Here is a 17,179-nt window from a genome sequence, read left to right on the forward strand (position 1 = left end):
ACCACCACACTCTGAGGCAGTGCATTCCACTGTCTAACAGCCCTTACAGTCAGGGAGTTCTTCCTAATGTTTAGGTGGAATCTCTTTTCCTGTACCTTGAATCCATTACTCTTTCTCCTAGTCTCTTGAGCCGCAGAAAACAAGCTTGCTCCCTCATCAACATGATATTCCTTCAAATACTTAAACATGACTATCATGTCACCCCTTAACCTTCTCTTCTCCAGACAAAACATCCCCAGCTCCCTAAGTCTCTGCTCATAGGGAATGGATTCCAGACCATCAAGTATGTACCAAAAGAATCCTATTTACTATTTGGTGACAGGTTACAGCAGAATTAGACTATATATAATGTAGTTTCTACATTTTGACTTCCATGTCCTCATATTACATTGGTGAGGAAGGCTTATTCACATTGTGCTCCATTATGGTTCTTTTCTACTAAGTACAGTCATAAATAATTACAGAAAGAAATCCTGTCCAACAAACAAGGAATGCTACACTAATTATTGCATAATTGCCCCCAAATTGATCTCCAATATGCAGTAGTCTATGTTAACAATCCCAGAGCAGCTTTTCAATGTTACAAACAAGCACGGCCACAGGAAATATGAGTAATTTATTCTGCCCCTGCTGATGTTTGTAATGTGCGAGAATCTCCTTAACCAGTGAGTGCCATAACAGTGGTAGAGAAGGGTAAGACTCTCATATTCCAAGGAATGAACTGTCTTAATGTGATCCAGGTCCAACAGATAAATGGACAAGCACACATAAAAAATAAGCTGTGTTGGGTTGCATGAATGTTACCATTTTCAAACATCTTGATGCTTTAGGAAGATACCTTGACCTTCCTGAGGCTTTGTTAATCCATGAATCTGGATAAACCTGTTTGTAGAAGAGAACATAATAGGGAGCAGCAGTACGCCTTGCTTAATGTAGACACCTTATGGTTATAAAGCACCCTCCCCCCTTCCTGCATTTCCGCTTTGGAAATTTGGTGAATTAGCACCTTTGTTTTTGCGTTCCCTGATGTAATTATTTTGTTATGGCAACCAGCAACACCTTGTACCTAAATTTAAAAATAAGGAAGCATTCAATTCAGATAACTTGCACATACTGCAATGTGAACACCCCCAATCATCCACAACACCATTAGAAATGCAACTGCTCCCAAATTACACATATATTCCAAAATATAATAAAACACACATATCTAGATTCCAGTCTACTTTCAAAAATGTGTTATTAGACACAAGCATGAAAGCCTCATCAGTTAAATTCTTAAATACACCTAGGTGTATACCAGCATAATTAGCATGGTATTTAACTCCCCCAAAAGCCTCACAAAAGATTTAGATTTACTACATTAATCTCCAAAACCATTAGCAAATGCACTGCATTACAGTTCTACTAATTTTGGGTTGCTGATACTGCTACATGCTGTGAAAAGCAGTTAAAATAAGATCCCAGGCAGGCTATTGAACTACCTTCAAAATAGAGCTATTCAAGATGGCTCACAGTTTATAATTTTGCTAGATGAGGATAATAATCTTGCAAGAAGTTCCATGTTTAGAATAACATGAAAATGCAGGTTGTAGGTCTTATATTGCACCTAGGGTTGCCAACTCCAGATTGGGAAATATCTGAAGATTTGAGGGTGGAACAACTTCAGAGGGGTACAATGTCATAGACTCCACCCTTCAAAGCAGCTATTTCCTCCGGGATAACTGACCTCTGAAGCATCAAGATCAGTCGTAACTCTAGGAGATCTCCAACCCACACCTAGTTTCTTGCAATGTCAGATTCTAACCTTCACAAAATGCTTTCCCTATGTGCCCTTCGGAGCCCTTCGGGGATCGGGCGGTATACAAATTAAATAAATAAATAATAATAATAATAATAATAATAGTCACTATTTTATTAACTTCTGATAATTAAATTGAAACAATCACATTTGTCTATAAATATACTTGATTTTCTGCAAATGAGATCTTTTAATTCAAAAATAAAATTTAAAAATAAAAAAAATAAATTAATATTTACTCAAGGACTGCTACCTAAGGGAGTAAATGTTTTAATGTAAGTTAAGTCCCAGTGTGTGATATGGGCTTACCAGGAACATATGCTGGAAAAATTTCCAATTCCAATTTAAATTAATAACTTAAATAATATTAGCAAAATTTAAAATAATTGTACCAAAAGGAGGAAAATTCACCATGTACAAACCTGAACCATGTAAAAGCACTGAGGCTTGTCCCTACTTCCTCCCCGCCCAGCCCCCCAACATTTAGCCTATCAACATGATTGATTTCAAGCACAATAGCCCTGACAACTGCAGATAAGCAGATTATACATGCACGTAAGGGACAGAAAAATGTTTTCATGGAAAAACGTAGCAATTTTTTTTGTCCCAAGGGCAGGAATTCCTCCATTCAGAAGAAAGGTTCCATGCTTTGGCTTGCTAAAGCTGGTGATTTTTACCTCTGAGATTTTTACCAGCAGTGGCGTAGGAGATTAAGAGCTCGTGTATCTAATCTGGAGGAACCGGGTTTGATTCCCAGCTCTGCCACCTGAGCTGTGGAGGCTTATCTGGGGTATTCAGATTAGCCTGTACACTCCCACACATGCCAGCTGGGTGGCCTTGGGCTAGTCACAGCTTCTCGGAGCTCTCGGAGCCCCACCTACCTCACAGGGTGTTTGTTGTGAGGGGGGAAGGGCAAGGAGATTGTAAGCCCCTTTGAGTCTCCTGCAGGAGAGAAAGGGGAGATATAAATCCAAACTCTTCTTCTTCTTCTTTATTGGACAGAATAAAGAAGGCACTTTACAGATGTTTGATGCTTAGTTTTTGTAATATTTTATGTATTCATTTATTTTAATTCTTATCGCTCATTGTATTTTTCAGACAAAAAAAGATACAAATAAGGAAATAACTTCTATGTTGAAAAAAGTAGTTCGTCTAGCTGTAGTTATATAGGACAGCTGAACCAGATTATGAGTTCAGCAGGAATAAGGCATACAAGTATTAGTATTGGTCTCTGGACATCATCTTGCCTTGGATAGTATGAAGCAGCCTTCATTATTTTAAATCCGTGCATTTTTCCCTGTTCCCTGGGAGCAGCAGTGGTATAGTGGTTAAGAGCAGGCGCACTCTAATTTGAGGAATTGGGTTTGATTCCCCGCTCTGCCACTTCAGCTGTGGAGGCTTATTTGGGGAACTAAGATTAGCCTGTGCACTCCGACACATGCCAGCTGGGTGACTTGGGCTAGTCACAGCTTTTCAGAACTCTCTCAGCCCCACCCACCTCACAGGGTGTTTGCTGGTGGGGGGGGCGGGGGGAAGGGAAAGGAGATTGCAAGCCCCTTTGAGTCTCCTACAGGAGAGAAAGGGGGGGGGATATAAATCCAAAATCATCTTCAAAAACACTGCTACTCAGATTATTTAGCTTATGAGAAAGTAACCAGTATACATTTTCTACATCTAAGGTAGCAGTGTGTATGGCATTTCAGCCAAATGGAAATTAAGTTGACAATATTGCTAAGTAGTACACAGAAAATTACTACCTGTATGCCAAGCAGAATAAATGAAACCACTTCATACATAAGGAATATAACCAAAGCCACTGTAAAGCTCTTTCATTGAATCGTGAAGGTGGAATTTTACATTCCCAGACTAAAATGATTAGAGAATTTTTTAAGTAGTTCCACTTGTAGGAATAGATTATAGGAAACAACAGGGACCTCCCAATCACAATGTTCAGTGGTTGAATAACACAGGCCTCTGTGGCTGTTTCTGCCCACTAAAGCCCTTTCGCATCAAGTCTTCAGTTAAAAATTCCTTCCATTGAGTAATCTGTCCACATCAATGTTTGTTCCCACAGTGAAAGACAGTTTACTGGCAAGGAGAAACTTAGTGCCATGTCCGGAAAAGCTTTGATGGGAAAGGTCTAGGGATACTGGAAGCCTGCTGTGAATTAGCACTACGACCAACAGAAATGATCCAGTTTAAGAAAGCTTATAAATGCAGAACACCTATTTATGTATCATGTTTACCTCATATCCTTACAAATCTTTCTTAGTGCATACATAATAAATAAAAACATATTGAATCCGTCTTCCTAATCAGTTGTTTATTAACAGTTTACTCTTTCCCACTGTTGTTAAAAGGAGTGGGTAAAACTGGAAATGCTGGTTGTTTAAAAGAAGGAACCTAAAGAAATACTGTTTCTGGAGAGAGTATTAAGAACCAACATAGCAATATCTGGGATTGGAAAGATCAGGTGACTAACCATAATAAAGGATGGACCCTTCAAATTTTTCCATAGCAGCATTCTGCGACATCCAAAGAGGAAATGTCAGAGATGGAATGACATGGTGAAATGAAATAAGAGGCAATCAGGGAGAAAAAAATTCCCCTTCTCTCTTCTGCCACCAGAGCCTCTGGAGTCAGAAGAATCCCTACTAGTAGAAGAGGGGGAGGCATGAATTGAATTATTTAATACAGTCAAAGACCTGAACAAAAACATATACAGTAATTGAAATGTTCACATTTTAAAAGTTGCATGGATATTAAAAATAGCAAAACCTGGGGACCCTATCTAAGGCTCATGATCTGACAGTAGAAGGGAAATATATGATCCCTTGGATCTACCAGGGCTTTTAGGGAGTAAGGAAATATCTAAGAGTGACATAAAAGGGAAATACAGTAAATCATGCCAAACAGTTTCAACTTCTCCACTTGCATAAGTACATACACATTCCTAGTATGGTACACAATATATACTTTCTAACAGTGCAGACGGAAGGACATTAAATTAAGCTCAGAGTAAAGCTTTACTATGTTTGTGAATTAGTCTGATAGTTAGATGGCACAATTTATTTGTCGCTGAAAAAAATGACATTTTGTGGGAAGACTGAAATAATGTGTAATTCAATATTCCAAGTAAACAGTAATTTTATTTGATCTCACTGCAGCATTCTATGGAGGATGGTTTTACACATGAAAACACCCAGCACACACAATGACTTTTGGGGACATCAGAGAAGGCTGTTGTAGGAAGATAAAAGTGCACAGGACATACTTTCATGAGTGAAAGGAACTGGTGGCTTGTAAGGTCCAATCCAAAAGAAATAAAGACACATGAGCATTAGTTTCAGACAAAGTTGGAAAGAATTTAAAATGACAGTTGGCTTTATATGGCATTATGGCATTTAGCTTCACATTAGCAAATGGAACCATCCATACTAACGGACATTCTTATCATTGTGGGGGCAAAAAATCTAGTTGTGTAGTACAGCAATGGATCTGCAAAAAGTAGTCAGGAAAATGCATGATTGTATAAGAAGCTGTAGACAACTGGGACCATACCAGAGTGTACAGAATCAGGCTTATCAAACTGTAATAAAAAGTAATTGATTATCACTGATCCGCTTTCCTTACAAAAAAGTGATATATCATCCCTGAAATTTAAAATAATTCACAACAAAATTAAAATACAGTATAAAGGGAGACAATAATTCAGTCTTCTGTTTCAGTTCCTCAGTCTGAAGAGATTCAAATAATTTAACAACCGGTTCTAGGGGTGGGATTCAAATAATTTAACAACTGATTGTTTACAAGCACCATTTTAACAACCAGTTCTGCCAAAGTGGTGCAAACCTGCTGAATCCCACCATTGAACCAGGGCCACCCTCTGGTTATGGGATGTGAGAAGATCAGACTAGCCCAGGGGTAGGGAACCTGCGGCTCTCCAGATGTTCAGGAACTACAATTCCCATCAGCCCCTACCAGCATGGCCAATTGGCCATGCTGACAGCAGATAAGGGTATGGATTCCTGAACATCAATTCAGAGTGAAGAATGTGTCTCGTTTGTATTCAGAACAGAAACCTGTAGTATAGAAATGTTAGCTCCTTTGATGTCAGTGGGGCTTCAGAACAACTACCTTTAGCTGGATTGGTTTAGTCGGCAGCCTACAACCCCATTAAAAGTCTTAGCCTTATAGCTTCAGTACCTTATAGCTTCAGTACCTCTGGAGACAGCACACGCCTCAACAGGATGGCAGCTATGGGCTCTATGTCACACCAGGTGGGAAGGGTTACTCTAAGCAGGTAAACAAGCAGCAAGTGGCAACCAAAGGAATGCAACTGGCACATGGAAAATGTGGGAAGTGATGACTCTTTAACTATGTGAGACCTATAGATGTACCGAACACAGAGATGCCTACTTAGAGTTGAGCTGTCAGAAACACAGAAGTCCAATAAACAAAAAAAACCCCCAAATCTTGAAATCAGGACATTTGTGAAACTGTTTTCTCTGGAACAGTAATCTGAAAAACAGGGCTATTACAACTGACATACGACAAGAGATCCTGTGACTGATCTCCAGACATTTTTTTCCTGAAGATTATCCTACCATAATAAATTCTAACAAATGCTTCTTCAACTACCACCCGTTAACATCTCTCCTGTACTTGAGATTTATCTATGACATTTCATTTTCTAAACACAACTGAACGAAGCTCTAGAGAGATGCCACCAAAACTTCAGCAACTTTCAACTATACCACCTTTACTCAACAGGCACATTTTGTAGACACCACCGTACAACTGCATGATGGACACAATTCTTTTCTACAGTCAAGAATGATATTACAACTACATTTGTTTCCATCCATCTGACGGGGATTCTCACTTGAAGGATTTACAGCTGGCATTCTCAGGATTACCGTACCACCCAATGGGGTAAAAAAGCAGATCAAAAAGCCAAAACATAACCTACCGTATATACCCGTGCATTTCACAGGCGACTGGGGTATAAAGGCGTTTACTTTCAGTTAAAATATAGATTCGGCACATATAGCCATATAAAGACTACCCGTGGCAGATGCAGCTGGCGACACCCTGTATTTTCGGCCTCAGGAGAGAGCAGGCCCACGTCGTGCAGAAGTGGGACAGAGGCGGCGGCAGCGGCGGATGGCCTTCCTTGGCCTCGTGAGCTGGCTGATTGTTCTGGGGTGGGACAGAGCAGAAGCGGCGGCACTGACGCTTCCTTGGCCTCGGCGGAGCAGACCGATTGTCGCGGGGCGAGGACAAGAGCAGCGGCACCCGATTGCCCTTCCTTGGCACTCAGTAGGCAGAGCCCGATTGATGCGAGGGGCGGGGACGCGGTTTCCGCGGGAGAGCTGCCTGGCTGGCTGGGGAAGAGGGGAGATGTCCCTCTTCCCCAGCCAGCCAGCGCTCATCGGCGAGGTACCCCAGCCTGCGATCACCGTATGGAAGCTGCTAGCTGGAGCTCCTCTCTTGCACGGGAGCTGCCTGGCTGGCTGGGGAAGAGGGGAGATCTCCCGCCAGTCTCTTCCCAGCTCTGAATTTCTTAAAGGGGCAATTCCCCAAAGATTGCTTAAAGGGGAAACTTTCCCCTTTAAGCAGTCTTTGGGGAATTGCCCTTTTAAGAAAATCATAGACAGAGGCTCAGGCTGACTGCCTGAAGGGCAACAGAGCCAGCCTGAGCCGAGGGGGATGTGTGGGGCCAGTGGGGGCGGCGGCAGCGGGCAGGCAGGCAAGAGCTGCGCAGCAAGCAGGAAAGAGCCTTGGGCTAGGCGGTGGCAAGTCCGAGCAGGGGATGGGGGGTGCCCGGCCTATAAGACGACCCCCGGCTTTTGTTAAGATTTTCCTGCATTAAAAAGTCGTCTTATAGGCCGGTATATACGGTACTGCAAGACAGGTCCAAAGGAAATAACCACAACAGAACATCACCTACAACTTACAGCACAAACCAGCCCAATGAATCAGTTATAAGTTGCAGCCTATCGGGCAGCCCCAAACTCAGTGGTAGGCTGCAGCACCAACGCAGCCCCACCTCACCTCTCCCTTGGAGGCTTTTCAGTGGCACAGGGAGGCTTGAACAATAAAAAAGTCTCCCCGCTGGTGGAGTAATGCCAGGAAAGGCCAGGAGGGAGCCTACTAACATCAGCTCCTTCCCTGGCCATGCCCCTGGCGGCCACAGAGGCCCTGGGACGCTGGCATGGCATCTCAGCACCGGGGAGGGCTATAGTGGCCACACGCCAACAGAATTGCCCATCTGCTGGGGAAAGTGCCGCAAGGAGGGCAAATCTGCTGGCATGGTTGTGCCAGGAATGGATTCACCCCCCTCCTTTCACTGGGGCCCCTGGACAGTTATTTCTCTCACACAGGAGTTAGGTGGTAGGCCTTTCCTTTCTTACTGACAGCCCTCTAACTAACAAACTGCCAAACAAAATTCAGGAGTCAGATCCTACAATAAAACTAGATGTCAACTTTGAATGTATACTTAATCAAACATAATCAGGGGTTTCTATTAATTGCAGCTATACCATACTGGCTCACTCATTTGCTCATCTTCCAATGAAGTAGCATGCCATCATGCATTTACATTAGACAAATGAGTCAGTTCCAACATAAAATAAAACATAGACACATATCTGACATTTAAAATCACAATAGTCAGAAACCACAGGTGAAGGTTTTAATCTTTTAAGGAATTCCACTGCAGATCTAAAAGTTACTGTTATCAGACAAGGTAACATCAAAGGAAGACTCCAACATGGAATTGCTAAATTAGAATATATTAACAAGTTCAAGGCAAGTTCTTAACAGGGAGCTGCAATTCCTCACTCAACGTAAGTGCTAATATCTTGCATATCCTTCTGTAACTTCCTACTGTTATCTTCCATGATAATTTATGTTAAACTTACTTGGCCTATGTAACATATACAAGGAAGGTCCCCACCCACTCTAACTGAACTGATTACTCCTTTTATTGAGACTTGCTTTAAACTGGGTTCTCTTCATAACAAACCCTTCTGCTGCAAATATAAAAGCAACACCCTAATCAATATACACTCTATATTGCATCTGATTAAGTGAGCTCTGACTCAGGACCAGATATGCTGGGATAAAGTTTGGTAGTCTCTCAAGTGCCACTAGATTTGTGTTTTATTTTTCTGCAACAGAACAGCCACCCATCCAGAATTACTATTTTTGTTTTGTATCTATACAGAGTCTGGTAGATGTTCCAAGATGGTGACAGAAGTATAAGGGCACTAGAAGATTGGAATGCATGGAAAGACGCCACACTGCCTCATTACTCACTTGTGAAACTGGAAGGTCCAGTGTTCGAGTATTCTGGTGGGCAGAGAACACAGAAGTTGTGGAATAGTATCCTCCTGAAAGAATGGTTATTGTCTCCTTCCCAGAAATCACCAGTTGCCTTTAAAAATTCAGATTCATTTTTTGACATTTTAAAAATGATCAATATGATCTTATGAAATAATGCTATGAAAGACAACTTGTATCTTTGTTCAACTAAATACTCTTTAAAACACAAAATTATCTATTTCATCTCCTACCAAAGTGATTTCAAAGACTATTTCAAAACACATTAAATCATGTTCTTCATTTGTTTTTAAATCCTAGTACTCAGTATTTTGATGAATATTATTTCAGTAATAGGACCTGCAATATATATATAACACTCCCAACACTGTTCAAGTTAAATTGACATTAAAACATGTATATGCATGTTAAATCAAGTATTTCAACTGAAAAGCACACTGTCAGTCAAATGCAACATATCCTCCATAAAATAAATTTCCCAAGGATATTGAAGTACGTGGAAGATCCAGTTCTCTGTCCTAGTTTTCAGCAAATGACAAGATAAATCTGTTTCCAAACTGTACCAAACATAGTTGGCAACTTATATTATTGAGTGGTTCTCTTTACAGATAATTCCTTCCTTGCCAAAAAAACTAAAATATCAAGAAGACTGTGGTAATATACCAAACTGCAGCAGAACTTTTCTAAGTAAACATAAATTACCTTTAAAAATTAAGGTAATATCTCTGGAAAATCACTTTCGCAACTTGGTGACCTATGGAAAGTTCATAATATAGCACAACCAGATAGCCCTTCAATGAAAAGCAGAGTAACATTATTGCAAAACAGTTACACGCTACAAGCATTATATCCAAGAAAGACTTGAAATGACTACATATATCAGATTCCCACATTAGATCAAGTAGGAGAAATGCAGGGAGGGGAGGAGAGAGCGAGGACAAGAGAAATAAATCCTTGTTTCCAGAACAACCAGATACACCCATGGATATGAGAATATAGGTTAGAATTTTCCCTTACCGTTTCAAGTAATTCATCTATAAATGTTCTTATATGTCAATTTCAATTAAAAAAACATATTTGGAGATCAAACATTGACCAGGACTTAACAAAATTTAATTATATTAGGTAACTGGGAAGACAAGAGACACTGCCAATATTTTAGCTGACTAGTTAAAATCAGGGTGGACACACAAGTAGAGAGAAATACTGCCTCAATTAATCCCTAGGATGGACCAGTTTGTTATTCTCTGCAATTTTTGGTCAAAAAGGGGGAAGAGCAGAGAGATCTCAATTTCTGCAAAAATAACTAGAAGGGTCCTGAAAAGCTTCCTATTCCAACCCTCTGTCCAGTACAGAAAACCCAAAGCTGGAGCATCACTGACAACAGCTGTCCAACCTCTGGTTGAAGACTAGAGAGACAGAGCCCTTCCCCCCCCCCCCCCAAGTTCTGCTGCTCCGCTAGTGTTATTTTTCAGAAGTTTTCTTTAATGTTAAGCCTTCCCTCTTGTAACTGAAGTCACAGTCTTGCCCTCTGGAGCAGCACAAAGGTATTTGGAACTTGTTGTCATGTCCCCCTTCATTCTTCTCTTCCTGATGCTAAACATATCTATTACCCTTCCATTTCTCGTAGTATTTATTTTTTTAGATCCCTACACACTTTCCTAGCTACTCTCTGCACCTTTTCCAAATTGTCTGGACATAATACTGTATATGAGGTCTTACTAGTGGGGAAGAGAACAGAATTACTACTGCTTGTGATGCAGATGCTATGGCTTCTGTTAACACAGTCAAAAATCCCATTAGACTTTCGTAGCTATATCAAAGTGCTGACATGTTCAATGAGTGTTCAGTTACAATCCCCAAATGCTTTTTGCATATACTTCTGTTAACCCAGGTATTCCTCACCCTGCACCTCTTCATTTGATTATTTTTGCCTAAATGCAGAACTTTGGATTTGTCTCAATTCCATTTGTTTCAGCCCCACTTTCCAACCCATCAAGGTCAGTTTTAATTTAATTTTGTTTCCTGGAACCTTAGCTATCTCTTCCAGCTGTTTCATCTGTACATTCGAAGGATTTCCCCTTCATCCAATTGACTGAAAAATGTTGATGAATGCTGGGCTTGGTACACACCTTCTGTCATTCCATTCACAACCTTCATCGTGACAGAAAACGTGCCACTGGTGAGGCACATGGCTGTTTTGGGTTTTCTGGGCTGTGTGGCCGTGGTCTGGTAGTTTTTACTCCTAACGTTTTGCCCAAATCTTCAGATGTGGCTGAAATAGATGTGGGTGAAATGTTAGAAGAAAACTACCAGACCATGGCCACACAGCCTGGAAAACCCGTAACAGTCAGCTAATTCCAGCTGTGGACACCTTCAGCAATACATGGCACGCATGGTTTGCCATCAGTTGTGAGTTTTTCCCTTGCTCCCTCACTGCCAGTCTAGACAAATTAAAATATTCCGCTCGTGCAACACACCTACATGGTGTGTATGTGTGTGTGTTCCTATTAAGCTAGATTTTACTGTAGTGTTCAATATCCTCTGTTTTGATTCTCACTACCATTAACTGCCTGGAAGGATCTGGCCTAGCCTGTTAATCATGGCCCTGTTTCACCATCCATGTTAATTCACAAGTATAAACAGAACAGATTAAAGGAAGTTTTCTCTCTATATAATTAATGTGATCATAATTATCCTAAATATCATGCAATCAAAATGCTGTCAAAGTAAAAAATAAATAAATACAAAGACTATCAAACTTTTTGAACCTGCCCTTCAGAAAAAAAGATGGTTTAAAACATGGTAATCAACTACCAATCCCTTGGCACGGATTAACAATCCTATGCTCCACCATTTATGCTCTTCCAGAAGAAATCAGTGGCAAGTTAAATACCGTATATACTCGCATATAAGCTGAGTTTTTCAGCCCTGTTTTAAGGCTGAAAAATGCCCCCTCTGCTTATACACAAGTCACTGCTTACCAGCCGGTTCTTCAAGCCTCTGCCGAGGCTGGGGGCATGGCCGGGATGACCTCCCTGCAGTTGCCCAAGCTGCTTGTTGCTCGGAGGGTGAAGGGGAACCCTGGCTGGCTAGGCTTCCTCAAACCCAGGGTGGCAGAGGGAGCTCCTTATTTGGGCAGTGACTCCCCCTGATGTCTTTGTCCAAATAAGGAGCTCCCTCCACCTCTCGCCTGGGTTTGAGGTGGAGGGAGGTGGAGGGAGCTCCTTATTTGGGCAATGACATCAGGGGAAGTCACTGCCCAAATAAGGAGCTCCCTCTGCCTGCCGGCTGGCTGGGCTTCAAAATTAGGAGGGAGCTTGGGCAGTGATTTCCCCGATGTCATTGCCCAAATAAGGAGCCTCCCCTCCACCTCTCCTGGTTGCCTGGGTTTCCTCCAATGAACTTCCCAGTGGGAGGTGGGAGGGAGCTCCTTATTTGGGCAGTGACATCAGGGGATGTCATTGCCCAAATAAGGAGCTCCCTCCACCTCCTGGTTGCCTGAATTATCTCCAACCCAGCTGGCGAGGGGGAGGTGGAGGGAGCTCCTTGACTGAACAGCTGACATCAGAGGAGTCCTGCCAATAAAGAAACTCCCTCTTGACTTCCACCTTCGGCTTATACACGAATCAATTCGTTTTCCTAGGTTTTGGTAGTAAAATTAGGTGCCTCCGCTTATACACGAGTCGGCTTATACACGAGTATATACGGGAGCACAATGTTAACAATGTATGAAAAATATGTAGAGGCAATACTTGCGATAATGCACCAATAAAATGTCTATTAGCTCAGTTTTACCAGGGTGCTGTTGGGCAGGGAATCCTTGAGTCTGCGCACTCTTCGCCATCTTGTTAATCCATATTAAAGTGATTACAAAGATGTACCTTGTCAGCTTCTAGTTCAGACTTCTTGAATTGCCAAACTCAGGCAATGATTTCCTACCTCACTACCCTGTAGCATCAGCATTATAATCATTACCTGACTCACTAGGAGGGAGGAGGGAGAGAAATGAAACATATTTTAGCCCACGCAAAGGAGCAAAACAATTTTCAGGGACACACTCTGATTTCTTTTCACTAATTCAGGGAGGAACCTTAAAATTTGGAAAAAGGCTTCTCTCCTTGTAGTACAGCATTCCTAACTCAACCTTTTCAGTAACATGCAGCCTTCCACAGAGAAGTCAATGGTTGTCTCTGTCGTCAAAAAAAAAAAAAAAAGGATACCATACCTTCAAAGCACATTTCTGTCCTTTTTCCTTGTGAAAGCACTCCAACACTTTGCCATTAATGCCTAAACCCAGCACTCGCTTAGAGATTTTGTAGTCATCTGTAACGGCATGTTTCTTTATTTCCCCCTTGACAGGGACAGCTCCGCTGGACAAGGGTCTTGTGTTGCTTTTGCTGTCCTCATGATTCTCTGGCTGGGGTCCCTCCAGACTGGCGTTTTGTTCCATAGCAATTTCCAAGTTCAAAAGAAGTTAGCTGAAAGTCTCCCCACGTTTACTGGGGAATTTCTTCAGTAAAACGACCCATCAATCAGTTCAAAGAAAATGGTTCAGATAGTCCTAGTCCATTTCCTGGGATTTCATTAAAGTGTATCCTGTCAAACAAAAATAAAATAATTTTTTTTAAATTAAAAGAGTATAGAATGATAGACTATTACTACTACTCTCTCCTTCCCTATAGTTTGGAACAACCACCATCCAAATGCTTAAAAATTCCGTTCAACTAAAAAGGCAAACATTGGGTTTGATATCAAGTTTTTTTTCTGGCTGGGTATCTGTACTTTTAAAGAATTTAAACCAAGTCCAGTAACACTTTAAACACTAATAAAACAGATCCCAGCCTGACCTTTGATGAACTACAGCTCACTATTAGATGCCATACATTTTTAACAAAGCAAAATTTCAACAAGCGCAGTACACACATTCCTATGAGATAAAAAAATTAATAGCTGAACCATTTCTATCATGTAATTGTTAAAAGGAACAGCTACCAAACAACTGGTGATTCTCAACCTAAACTTATGCTTTAAGTAATACTTTAATATCTACACATTACTTTTATTTTAAGCCTCCCTTCCCCATGATGACCTCAGGGTGGTTTACAACAAATGCACAGATTAAAACACAAATGCTTGGTGTGCCACCCCAACGGCTCCAAGACCAACTAATTGAGGCAGATGGGGAAACCAAGAGAAGGGAAAGTGAGGACAAGGGGCTTTAAATCTAGCTGGAAAAGATTATAACTTATGACTGGTGAATCATCTCCGTGATGTCAGGAACCTAAGCAAGAACCCAAAGTGAGGGGTCTTCTAGATTGAGCTATTATTGTGTATCGTGAATGCTGAATCATTTTACTCAACAGGATTCATAACAGGCATGGAGATTAAGTAAATGCCTAGCAATGATCTGCTTGGGAAGTACAGAAATAGAAGCAGCAATTCCCACTTTATTATGGAAGCTGCCAGGTGACCTTGAGGCAGTCATACACTTAGTGCCTAATCTACCTCACAGGTTTGCTGTAAACATAAAGTGGAAAAGGGGAAATTTTGAAAGCCATTTTGGATTCCCATGGGGGAGGGGGGGGAGACTAGCACATAAAAGAAGTAAAATAAATAAATTCTAGATTTTTCATTTTATTTTGGCTAGAAGTGGTTTTGCTCACAAAATACCATTCTTTTTAACCTTCTATGATTTAATACTGAGCTCAGATAATAAAAAATGCAGTGTTCCACATGTTCTACAGACTGGCCTTTCTCACTGAACATAAAGGGGTCACAAAGTTGAAACGTTTTCCCAGGTAGAATATCTCTTTTTACAAATTAGTCATCAATACCATACATTAGAACACTCTTTAAAATGATTTAGAAACCTAAACTATAATGTATTGCTGAAAGCTTTCACGGCTGGATTCAACTGGTTGTTGTAGGTTTTTTAGGCTGTGTGGCCGTGGTCTGGTAGATCATGGTCTGACTTCTTTCTGTGATACACCTCTGAAGATGCCAGCCACAGATGCAGGTGAAACGTTATGAACAAGATCTACCAGACCATGGCCCAGAAAACCCACGACAACCAACTAAACCATAACTTTCATGATAGTTAAAATAGATTTCACACTCAGCCTGTTTAACCCTATGTCTACATGCCCTGCATCTAAAAAAAGGTCAGAAATTTCCAATAAACTGAGCTAGAGTACCTGTTCTTCATGGGAAACAACTAGCTAGAAAGTAATTTTACTCCAAGCCCAGGTACAGTTGCCAAGTTTGGGCCCTAAAACCTTCATCCGCTCCAGGTGCTTCTTTATTCCCCTCTCAGAGTTACACTGAGGAAGGAAAACTACACCTAGTAACGTTTAAATTGTTTCCTAAACTTAACTACGAGTTTCCCTAAAATTCTGAATCCTCATCCCAGGTGGGCTACTAATTTAACATAGCCCAAGCTGAAGTTCCCACTATAGCTCCTTTTACGCAGAGACAGACCAGGCAGAAAATTAGACACACATTCCCCCACCCCACCCCCCGGCGCGAGATCGCCACAAATCGAAACTGGGACTAAAGGTGTGCCGGTGCTTGAGAAAGAGGAGGCGGGTTAAAAGTGTGGAAAACGAGCAGGTGAAGCTTCCGCAGGGGAGGGGGGAATGTTACCTGCGTTGGGCGCATGCTCCTCACAGGTGGTCGTGTTGCTGCACCTTCAAATAAGCAGCAAAAATGGGGGTTAGGGATGGCCATAGGGTGAATCGCAAATGCTGGGGCCTGAAAAGCCTCTGCCCCAGCCGGAGAGGGCAGGCTCAGGCCGTCGCGCGCGTGTCTCCCCGGCCCAGCACCGACACCCCCCAGGCGGGTGGGGCGGGCGCGCGCGCAGGAGGACGCACGTGCTCCAGGACACCTGGTTGGAAGTGAGCGGGGCAAACCAAGGAAACTGAGAGCTACTCCTGGGAGTGGCGGGGCGGGACCGAGCCCCGCCGGAGATGGGACGGGCTGGAGCGGCTCCTCTCTGCTATTGTGGAGGCCGCCGCGGCAAGGCATGAAGGGAAACCCCGGCCGGCCGCCCTGGGATTCATTCGCCAGCCTGGTGGCGCCCGAGTGTCCCGCGAGGCTGCTGAGCAACGCCGGTGGCGCAGGCTCTGGAGAGAGAAAACCGGTGCATGGCGAAGAGAGGAAGCTCCTTTCCCCAAACCCGAGATTGTTAAGAAACTAGCCATTACCGTGACAAGCCTTTGAGTCCCTTACTTCGGGCACAAGGTGCAACACCGGGCCAAAGCACGAGCCCCGCGGCACAGAAGGCAAAGGGAGTGAAAAACAAAGGCGCTTTCCTTCTGTGTGTCCGTGCCCCTGAACTGTCACGGTGAAGTGCGCGATTAAGGGAAGGAATGGCTGCTTTGTTTTGTGATTCAACCTGCAGCAGAGCGTGGACTAATAGTGAAGAGATTCGTGAGAAGAATCGCACTGAAGAGCAAAACCTTGAGATGTCCCCGCCTATCAACATGTCATTTTTTTTTAAAGTAGAACGGTCGGGCAAACAAATCCCTAATATTGCTTAGTTAATGAAGAAGTCTGTGACTTTGGTTTCTCGCTTCAGTAGACGTGGGTCGCAACGAACAACACGATCCACGCAGTGTCGAGCTGAGACAGTGTGATGACGGCACCTGCTGGTGGGGAAAAAAAGACGCAACCGACAAAATGCGAGGAGGAAAAAAAGCAAAATGGTGGCAGGGAAGGGAAAAAATTGTATCGAACACGTGTCCTTGGCCTATTAGTTTTTATATGCTGTAGAACAGCCTTGTGTGCCACAGTGATTTGATTTTTAACAGAGGTGCAGAGGCTCGATAAAACAAGAGCCCAGTGGCACCTTAAAGACTAGCGTTTATTTCAGTATCGGCTTTTATGAGTCAAAGCGCACTTCCTCATTTATGTGAGAGAAAGCCAGACTGGGTGGGAGGCAAGGCTTCCTATGCTTGATACCACGAGCCTTTTAAATGCAAATCTCAACGTAAGTGGAAAAGGGAGGCTATGATGTAGAAAGAGTATGTA

General features: G+C 42.4%; 1 protein-coding gene across 2 annotated transcripts in view; it reads right to left on the reverse strand.

Annotated features, from left to right (window-relative positions):
- MAPKAPK3 (MAPK activated protein kinase 3) overlaps positions 1 to 16,492 on the reverse strand; it is an 88,908-nt gene extending 72,416 nt beyond the window's left edge. The window contains exons 1-3 of one of the 2 annotated variants that reach the window (XM_048490960.1): positions 16,354 to 16,476; positions 15,794 to 15,837; positions 13,377 to 13,747 (exon numbers count right to left, since the gene is read on the reverse strand). In XM_048490960.1, the coding sequence (XP_048346917.1) occupies positions 13,377 to 13,601 (225 nt within the window). In that variant the 5' untranslated portion in view covers positions 13,602 to 13,747; positions 15,794 to 15,837; positions 16,354 to 16,476. Of the gene's footprint in view, positions 1 to 13,376; positions 13,748 to 15,793; positions 15,838 to 16,353 lie in introns of both variants that reach the window. The other variant, XM_048490961.1, reaches the window with a different exon arrangement.
- Between the last annotated feature and the right edge of the window lie 687 nt (positions 16,493 to 17,179).

Source organism: Sphaerodactylus townsendi, linkage group LG03, assembly GCF_021028975.2.
Source record: "Sphaerodactylus townsendi isolate TG3544 linkage group LG03, MPM_Stown_v2.3, whole genome shotgun sequence".
Classification (NCBI taxonomy): Eukaryota; Metazoa; Chordata; class Lepidosauria; order Squamata; family Sphaerodactylidae; genus Sphaerodactylus; species Sphaerodactylus townsendi.